Genomic DNA, 10,474 nt, shown 5'->3' with positions numbered 1-10,474 from the left:
ATATAATAAAATATATTATATTTTTAATATAATATAATCAGCAAAGCCTGATTCTGTATTATTTAAGAAGATCACATATATTAAGTATTGAAAAACTTTAGAGACATACTTTAATTTATATACAAAGCTGTTTTCCTTACAGATGGTGGAAATCCTGTTCCATTATGCAGATCGAGCTCTAAAAAAGTGCCCAGACCAGGGAAAAATCCAAGTGATGGAGCAGCATTTTCAGGTACACCTTTGCAAGTGCTTCTAATAGACATTGCTATGAATAGGTCTAGTACTACTGCTCTGATATTATATGAGAATGGGACTTTCATGTTTTGGTTAAACATTTTTCAGTGTTCAGAGCTTTATTACAGGGTTTGTGGAGCATTCTCAGTGATTGAATTTTGAGGTAACAGGTGTACAGACACATGGGAACAGATGAGTAAAATGTTGTGGGTTGTTAGTGCTTAGGCACTTGGTGCTGCATGGAAGGAAAGAATGTATGTATGAGGGTACATACCTGAGAATTGACACCTTACACCTTGCTGATGACTAACACTTATGTTAACTAGGCTAGTTGGAGAAGAAGTGTACTACCAAGGTTTAAATTTAGTTCTCCTAGGAGCACCTGTGATTCAAGATTAGATATGTTGCCAAAAAAAAAATTATGATCTCTTAAATATACTGATGAACGGCCTTTAGTTTCTCTTGAAACTCAGTGAAAATGGAAGTCAAGGAATGACTTAAAGACCTGCACAGTGCTTATTATGAGAGTTTCACCATTTGCAGTGATCTCAAAATATATTTGTTGCAAATCTGTGTCTTCTTTCCCATTCTGAGGGCTCCTTCCCCTACCCCTGCCTCCTCTTTTAACAAACATTTGAGGATCTGATACGGGGGGCAGCAAACATTTTCTGAGAAGGGCTAGATGGAAAATTTAGGCTTTGTGGGGTATATATGGACTCTGTCGCATATTCCTCTGAGTGATTTTTTATTTGTTTGTTTTTAAACAACCCTTTAAAAATGTAAAAACCATTCTTAGCTGTGAGCCATTCAGAAACAGGCTGTGGGAGGACTTGGCCCATGGGTCAAAGGATGCAGCCTCTGGCCTAACATGTACTAGGCACTGGGCGGTAGTGTGTAAAAGGTAAGTAGTCCTTGCTATCTTAAAGTTGACAATCTAGTCAAAATAACTTTTCTTGTGTACATTAATGGAAATGTTTAAAAGAAATCTAGGGTTTTGGAGTTCTGAGGAGCAGACACAGCTCGTATCTTTTTTATATCTCCATTTGCTGCTCTTAACGTTGGAAGACAAGGATAGATGTGGCAATTAACAGTTGGAGGGTATCAAAACAGGATTTGGTTTCCTGAACTGTACTCTTTAATGCTGCAGTAGTGGGCTTCTGGCAGAGTAACTTGTACTGCCTTTTGGCTAGAGGCTTATTACATTTGTCAGTAAAGAGGAGAAAGAAGCCTATATAAGATTATAAAAATAGATAACTTAGGAGAGGAAAACATATGGCAGAAAGAAGGCATTTGGGGACAAAACTGTTTGGGAACAGTACCTTGTATATATATGATTTTGTATATCAATGCAGTATATATAGAAAAGAAAACTTAGTATTTTAACCAGAAGGTATCTGTTACCAAGAGGTGGTAAGATGGTACTCATGTAAGAACTCTGGTCGTTGGAAGATGTACTTTGTTGAAAAGAAACATCCAATAGGGAATGCTAGGAGGGGCTAATGAGGGGTGTGTGTGTGTGCGTGTGCGCATGTACACATAAGATGGAAACCACCTTGCTGGGGAAGAATATGGTAGAGAGCTATAAAAGAAGAAAGGAACAAAAGTGATATTCTGATGGAGAGATATGAAAGAATCTCAGCATAAGATTGTAAAATTTACTGAGAAACAAACTGTAGTAGTAATGTGTTCTTTAACCATCTAGATATTTGTCAGAAGTTTCATTCTGCTAAAAAGAGTATCTGATAACATTTTTAATTTATTAATCATTTAGTCTCATAGGTGGTAAAGGAAACGATGGTGGGAACCATTATCCTGAATTTACTTTTTCCCAATGATTGGGAAAATAGAAGGGATAGATTATTGATAGGAAAATTATCATTTATTTTAAAGTTTGTAATAATGATGAAAAAATAACATTTGTGAATCCTGTGTTTTAGAAAGCAGATATTTTAGGGAAAAAAATATGGGCACAGTCTCATGGTTATAGGCTCCAAAATAATAATAGGTTCACAAAGAACAGGAAATTCTTAAATTCTGATGTAATAACCACAAACAATTCAAAGAGAAAGGAAATGGGAAGGAATGTTGAGAGAAGTATCTGTCTACAAAACACAGAACAGCTACCAGAGCTGGATAGAGGCAGATAACTAAAGATATTTGCCAAAAGCATCAAGAATCTATACGACTGTCAGAAAAGAGGCTGGTCTGGTGCAGATTGTGCCTACCAAAATGCTAAGGGGCACGAAGGAGGGCTTTTGGCAAAGATTCACTGAATACGTATATTATGTGCCAAGTGCTACGTGAAGGGTGTGACATTCATTTTTTTTTTAACATCTTTATTGGAGTATAATTGCTTTACAATTATAGTGTGTGTTAGTTTCTGCTTTACAACAAAATGAATTTTGTTTTACAACAAAATTTCTGCTTTACAACAAATTATAGTGTGTGTTAGTTTCTGCTTTACAACAAAATGAATCAGTTATATATATACATATGTTCCCATATCTCTTCCCTCTTGCGTCTCCATCCCTCCCACCCTCCCTATCCCACCCCTCCAGGTGATCACAAAGCACCGAGCTCATCTCCCTGTGCTATGCGGCTGCTTCCCACTAGCTGTCTACCTTATGTTTGGTAGTGTATATATGTCCATGCCTCTCTCTCGCTTTGTCACAGCTTACCCTTCCCCCTCCCCATATCCTCAAGTCCATTCTCTAGTAGGTCTGTGTCTTTATTCCTGTCTTAGCCCTAGGCTCTTCATGACATTTTTTTCCCCTTAAATTCCATATATATGTGTTAGCATACGGTATTTGTCTCTCACTTTCTGACTTACTTCACTCTGTATGACAGACTCTAGGTCTATCCACCTCATTACAAATAGTTCAATTTCATTTCTTTTTATGGCTGAGTAATATTCCATTGTATATATGTGCCACATCTTCTTTATCCATTCATCCGATGATGGACACTTAGGTTGTTTCCGTCTCCGGGCTATTGTAAACAGAGCTGCAATGAACATTTTGGTACATGACTCTTTTTGAATTATGGTTTTCTCAGGGTATATGCCCAGTAGTGGGGTTGCTGGGTCATATGGTAGTTCTATTTGTAGTTTTTTAAGGAACCTCCATACTGTTCTCCACAGTGGCTGTATCAATTTACATCATTCCCACCAACAGTGCAAGAGAGTTCCCTTTTCTCCACACCCTCTCCAGCATTTATTGTTTCTAGATTTTTTGATGATGGCCATTCTGACTGGTGTGAGATGATATCTCATTGTAGTTTTGATTTGCATTTCTCTAATTAATGATGTTAAGCATTCTTTCATGCGTTTGTTGTCCATATATCTTCTTTGGAGAAATGTCTATTTAGGTCTTCTGCCCATTTTTGGATTGGGTTGTTTGTTTATTTGTTATTAAGCTGCATGAGCTGCTTATAAATTTTGGAGATTAATCCTTTGTCAGTTGCTTCATTTGCAAATATTTTTTCCCATTCTGAGGGTTGTCTTTTGGTCTTGTTTATGGTTTCCTTTGCTGTGCAAAAGCTTTGAAGTTTCATTAGGTCCCATTTGTTTATTTTTGTTTTTATTTCCATGTCTCTAGGAGGTGGGTCAAAAAGGATCTTGCTGTGATTTATGTCATAGAGTGTCCTGCCTATGTTTTCCTCTAAGAGTTTGATAGTTTCTGGCCTTACATTTAGGTCTTTAATCCATTTTGAGTTTATTTTTGTGTATGGTGTTAGGGAGTGATCTAATCTCATACTTTTACATGTACCTGTCCAGTTTTCCCAGCACCACTTATTGAAGAGGCTGTCCTTTCTCCACTGTACATTCCTTCCTCCTTTATCAAAGATAAGGTGACCATATGTGTGTGGGTTTATCTCTGGGCTTTCTATCCTGTTCCATTGATCTATCTTTCTGTTTTGGTGCCAGTACCATACTGTCTTGATTACTGTAGCTTTGTAGTATAGTCTGAAGTCAGGGAGCCTGATTCCTCCAGCTCCATTTTTCGTTCTCAAGATTGCTTTGGCTATTCGGGGTCTTTTGTGTTTCCATACAAATTGTGAAATTTTTTGTTCTAGTTCTGTGAAAAATGCCAGTGGTAGTTTGATAGGGATTGCACTGAATCTGTAGATTGCTTTGGGTAGTAGAGTCATTTTCACAATGTTGATTCTTCCAATCCAAAAACGTGGTATATCTCTCCATCTATTTGTATCGTCTTTAATTTCTTTCATCAGTGTCTTATTGTTTTCTGCATACAGGTCTTTTGTCTCCTTAGGTAGGTTTATTCCTAGATATTTTATTCTTTTCGTTGCAATGGTAAATGGGAGTGTTTTCTCGATTTCAGTTTCAGATTTTTCATCATTAGTGTACAGGAATGCCAGAGATTTCTGTGCATTAATTTTGTATCCTGCTACTTTACCAAATTCATTGATTAGCTCTAGTAGTGTTCTGGTAGCATCTTTAGGATTCTCTATGTATAGTATCGTGTCATCTGCAAACAGTGACAGCTTTACTTCTTCTTTTCCGATTTGGATTCCTTTTATTTCTTTTTCTTCTCTGATTGCTGGGGCTAAAACTTCCAAAACTGTGTTGAATAAGAGTGGTGAGAGTGGGCAACCTTGTCTTGTTCCTGATCTTAGTGGAAATGCTTTCAGTTTTTCACCATTGAGGACGATGTTGGCTGTGGGTTTGTCGTATATGGCCTTTATTATGTTGAGGAAAGTTTCCTCTATGCCTACTTTCTGCAGGGTTTTTATCATAAATGGGTGTTGAATTTTGTCGAAAGCTTTCTCTGCATCTATTGAGATGATCATTTGGTTTTTCTCCTTCAATTTGTTAATATGGTGTATCACGTTGATTGATTTGCGGATATTGAAGAATCCTTGCATTCCTGGAATAAACCCCACTTGATCATGGTGAATGATCCTTTTAATGTGCTGTTGGATTCTGTTTGCTAGTATTTTGTTGAGGATTTTTGCATCTATGTTCATCAGTGATATTGGCCTGTAGTTTTCTTTCTTTGTGACATCTTTGTCTGGTTTTGGTATCAGGGTGATGGTGGCCTCGTAGAATGAGTTTGGGAGTGTTCCTCCCTCTGCTATATTTTGGAAGAGTTTGAGAAGGGTAGGTGTTAGCTCTTCTCTAAATGTTCGATAGAATCCGCCTGTGAAGCCATCTGGTCCTGGGCTTTTGTTTGTTGGAAGATTTTTAATTACGGTTTCAATTTCAGTGCTTGTGATTGGTCTGTTCATGTTTTCTATTTCTTCCTGATTCAGTCTCGGCAGGTTGTGCATTTCTAAGAATTTGTCCATTTCTTCCAGGTTGTCCATTTTATTGGCATGTAGTTGCTTGTAGTAATCTCTCATGATCTTTTGTATTTCTGCAGTGTCAGTTGTTACTTCTCCTTTTTCATTTCTAATTCTGTTGATTTTAGTCTTCTCCCTTTTTTTCTTGATGAGTCTGGCTAATGGTTTATCAATTTTGTTTATCTTCTCAAAGAGCCAGGTTTTAGTTTTATTGATCTTTGCTGTCGTTTCCTTCATTTCTTTTTCATTTATTTCTGATCTGATTTTTATGATTTCTTTCCTTCTGCTAACTTTGGGGTTTTTTTGTTCTTCTTCCTCTAATTGCTTTAGGTGCAAGCTTAGGTTGTTTATTCGAGATGTTTCCTGTTTCTTAAGGTAGGCTTGTATTGCTATAAACTTCCCTCTTAGAACTGCTTTTGCTGCATCCCATAGGTTTTGGGCCATCGTGTCTCCATTGTCATTTTCTTGTAGGTATTTTTAAATTTCCTCTTTGATTTCTTCAGTGATCACTTCGTTATTAAGTAGTGTATTGTTTAGCCGCCATGTGTTTGTATTTCTTACAGATATTTTCCTGTAATTGATATCTAGTCTCATAGCATTGTGGTCAGAAAGGATACTTGATTTTCTTAAATTTACCAAGGCTTGATTTGTGACCCAAGATATGATCTATCCTGGAGAATGTTCCATGAGCACTTGAGAAAAATGTGTATTCTGTTGTTTTTGGATGGAATGTCCTATAAATATCAATTAAGTCCATCTTGTTTAATGTATCATTTAAAGCTTGTGTTTCCTTATTTATTTTCATTTTGGATGATCTGTCCATTGGTGAAAGTGGGATGTTAAAGTCCCCTACTATGAATGTGTCACTGTCGATTTCCTCTTTTATGGCTATTAGTATTTGCCTTATGTATTGAGGTGCTCCTATGTTGGGTGCATAAGTATTTACAACTGTTGTATCTTCTTGGATCGATCCCTTGATCATTATGTAGTGTCCTTCTTTGTCTCTTGTAATAGTCTTTATTTTAAAGTCTATTTTGTCTGATACGAGAATTGCTACTCCAGCTTTCTTTTGGCTTCCATTTGCATGAAATATCTTTTTCCATCCCCTCACTTTCAGTCTGTATGTGTCTCTGGGTCTCTTGTAGACAGCAAATATATGGGTCTTGTTTTTGTATCCATTCAGCCAATCTGTGTCTTTTAGTGGGAGCATTTAATCCATTTACATTTAAGGTAATTATCGATATGTATGTTCCTATTCCCATTTTCTTAATTGTTTTGGGTTCATTATTGTAGGTCTTTTACTTCTCTTGTGTTTCTTGCCTAGAGAAGTTCCTTTAGCATTTGTTGTAAAGCTAGTTTGGTGGTGCTGAACTCTCTCAGCTTTTGCTTGTCTGTGAAGGTTTTAATTTCTCCATCAAATCTGAATGAGATCCTTGTTGGGTAGAGTAATCTTGGTTGTAGGTTTTTCTCCTTCATAACTTTAAGTATGTCCTGCCAGTCCCTTCTGGCTTGCAGAGTTTCTGCTGAAAGATCAGCTGTTAACCTTATGGGGATTCCCTTGTGTATTATTTGTTGTTTTTCCCTTACTGCTTTTAATATTTTTTCTTTGTATTTAAGTTTTGACAGTTTGATTAATATGTGACTTGGTGTATTTCTCCTTGGATTTATCCTGTATGGGACTCTCTGTGCTTCCTGGACTTGATTAACTATTTCCTTTCCCATATTAGGAAAGTTTTCAACTATAATCTCTTCAAATATTTTCTCAGTCCCTTTCTTTTTCTCTTCTTCTTCTGGAACCCCTATAATTCGAATGTTGATGCGTTTAATGTTGTCCCAGAGGTCTCTGAGACTGTCCTCAGTTCTTTTCATTCTTTTTTCTTTATTCTGCTCTGCAGTAGTTATTTCCACTATTTTATCTTCCAGGTCACTTATCCGTTCTTCTGCCTCAGTTATTCTGCTATTGATCCCATCTATAGTATTTTTCATTTCATTTACTGTGTTGTTCATCATTGTTTGTTTCATCTTTAGTTCTTCTAGGTCCTTGTTGAATGTTTCTTGCATTTTGTCTATTCTATTTCCAAGATTTTGGATCATCTTTACTATCATTATTCTGAACTGTTTTTCAGGAAGACTGCCTATTTCCTCTTCATTTGTTAGGTCTGGTGGGTTTTTACCTTGCTCCTTCATCTGCTGTGTGTTTTTCTGTCTTCTCATTTTGCTTATCTTACTGTGTTTGGGGTCTCCTTTTTGCAGGCTGCAGGTTCGTAGTTCCCGTTGTTTTTGGTGTCTGTCCCCAGTGGCTAAGGTTGGTTCAGTGGGTTGTGTAGGCTTCGTGGTGGAGGGGACTAGTGCCTGTGTTCTCGTGGATGAGGCTGGATCTTGTCTTTCTGGTGGGTAGGTCCACGTCTTTGGGGTGTCTGTGGCCTTATTATGATTTTAGGCAGCCTCTCTGCTAATGGGTGGGGTTGTGTTCCTGTCTTGCTTGTTGTTTGGCATAGGATGTTCAGCCCTGTAGCTTGCTGGTCGTTGAGTGAAGCTGGGTGATAGTGTTGAGATGGAGATCTCTGGGAGATGTTCACCATTTGATATTATGTGGAGCTGGGAGATCTCTTGTGGACCAGTGTCCTGAAGCTGGCTCTCCCACCTCAGAGGCACAGCACTGACTCCTGGCTGCAGCACCAAGAGCCTTTCATCCACACGGCTCAGAATAAAAGGGAGAAAAAGTAGAAAGAAAGAATTAGTAGAAGTAGAAAGAAAGAAAGAAAGAAAGGAGGGAGGGAAGGAGGGAGGGAGGGAGGAAGGAAAGAAGGAGGGAAGGAAGGAAAAAAAGAAAGGATGAAGATAAAGTAAAATAAAATAAAGTAAGGTAAAATATAATAAAGTTATTAAAATAAAAAAATAATTATTAAGAGAAAAAAAAAACGGACTGATAGAGCCCTAGGACAAATGGTGGAAGCAAAGCTATACAGACAAAATCTCACATAGAAGCATACACATCCACACTCACAAAAAGTGGAAAAGGGGAAAAAATCATAAATCTTGCTCTCAGAGTCCACCTCCTCAATTTGTGATGATTCGTTGTCTAAAGGAGGGAAGGAAGGAAAGAAAGAACGAAGATAAAGTAAAATAAAATAAAGTTATTAAAATAAAAAGTAGGTATTAAGAAAAAAAATTAAAAAAAAAAACGGACGGATAGAACCCTCGGACAAATGGTGGAAGCAAAGCTATACAGACAAAATCTCACACAGAAGCATACACATACACACTCACAAAAAAAGAAGGGGGAAAAATCATAAATCTTGCTCTCAAAGTCCACCTCCTCAATTTGGGATGATTCGTTGTGTATTCAGGTATTCCACAGATGCAGGGCACATCAAGTTGATTGTGGAGCTTTAATCCGCTGCTTCTGAGGCTGCTGGGAGAGATTTCCCTTTCTCTTCTTTGTTCGCACAGCTCCCGGGCTCAGCTTTGGATTTGGCCCCGCCTCTGTGTGTAGGTCGCCTGAGGGCGTCTGTTCTTTGCTCAGACAGGACGGGGTTAAAGGAGCCGCTGATTCGGGGGCTCTGGCTCACGCAGGCCGGGGGGGAGGGAGGGGCACGGAGTGCGGGGCAAGCCTGCGGCGGCAGAGGCCGACGTGACGTTGCACCTGCCTGAGGCGCGCCGTGTGTTCTCCCGGGGAAGTTGTCCCTGGATCCCGGGACCCTGGCAGTGGTGGGCTGCACAGGCTCTCCGGAAGGGGGGTGTGGATAGTGACCTGTGCTCGCACACAGGCTTCTTGGTGGCAGCAGCAGCAGCCTTAGCGTCTCATGCCTGTCTCTGGAGCTCCTTTAAGCAGCGCTCTTAATCCTCTCTCCTCACGCACCAGGAAACAAAGAGGGAAGAAAAAGTCTCTTGCCTCTTCGGCAGGTCCAGACTTTTCCCCGGACTCCCTCCCGGCCAGCCATGACGCACTAACCCCCTTCAGGCTGTGTTGACGCCACCAACCCCAGTCCTCTCCCTGCGCTCCGACCGAAGCCCGAGCCTCAGCTCCCAGCCCCGCCCGCCCCGGCGGGGGAGCAGACAAGCCTCTTGGGCTGGTAAGTGCCGGTCGGCACCGACCCTCTGTGCGGGAATCTCCCCGCTTTGCCCCCCGCACCCCCCTCCTGTGCTCTCCTCGCGGCTCCAAAGCTTTCCCCCTCTGCCACCCGCAGCCTCCGCCCGCGAAGGGGCTTCCTAGTGTGTGGAAACCGTTCCTCCTTCACAGCTCCCACCCACTGGTGCAAGTCCGTCCCTATCCTTTTGTCTCTGTTTATTCTTTTTTGCCCTACCCAGGTACGTGGGGGGGGGGTTTCTTGCCTTTTGGGAGGTCTGAGGTCTTCTGGAGCGTTCGGTAGGTGTTCTGTAGGAGTTGTTCCACGTGCAGATGTATTTCTGGAGTATCTGTGGGGGGGAAGGTGATCTCCACATCTTACTCTTCTGCCATCTTCCCGGAAGCTCCTCATTTTTGTTTAATTCTCACAACAGCACCATGAAGTAGATACTGTTTTTATCCTCATTTTATTGATGAGGAAATTTAGGCTGAGAGAGGTTAAGTGACTTCCCAAGGTAGTATTGCTGATAAAGGGTGAGGACAGAACTCCAATCCAGGTTTTTCTGACTTCAGAGCCCAGCTCTTAACTAACCATTGTACTATATTATTTTCAGAGCAAGTGCAGGGAAAGGATGAGTGAGAAGGGGTGATGTTAATAGGTGATCAAGAATGATAATTATAGCAAACATCTGAAGTCTTTATTGCTTACTGTGTGGCAGGCACTGTTACAAACCCTTCACACTTGTTAGCTCATTTAATTCCTATAACTCTATGAGGTAGGTACTGTCGTTATTCACATTTATCAATGAGACTGAGGCACAGAGAGGTTGAATTGCCTGTTCCAGGTCACATAGCTAGTGAATGATAGAG

At 40.0% G+C, this 10,474-nt stretch overlaps 1 protein-coding gene across 7 annotated transcripts in view; it reads left to right on the top strand.

Moving 5' to 3' along the window:
• The window catches only part of VPS8 (VPS8 subunit of CORVET complex), a 299,574-nt gene that overhangs the window by 64,323 nt on the left and 224,777 nt on the right, over positions 1–10,474 (top strand). For all 7 annotated transcript variants that reach the window (XM_029215384.1, XM_029215383.1, XM_029215387.1 and 4 more), the window contains one exon: positions 143–232. In XM_029215384.1, coding sequence (XP_029071217.1) covers positions 143–232 — 90 coding nt within the window. The remainder of the gene's footprint in view (positions 1–142; positions 233–10,474) is intronic.

The sequence above is a fragment of the Monodon monoceros genome, unplaced genomic scaffold, assembly GCF_005190385.1.
Source record: "Monodon monoceros isolate NGI ecotype Baffin Bay Population unplaced genomic scaffold, NGI_Narwhal_1 Super_Scaffold_11, whole genome shotgun sequence".
NCBI lineage: Eukaryota > Metazoa > Chordata > Mammalia > Artiodactyla > Monodontidae > Monodon > Monodon monoceros.
Note: the sequence above shows the minus strand (reverse complement) of the source record. Positions and strands in the feature narration are given on the sequence as shown.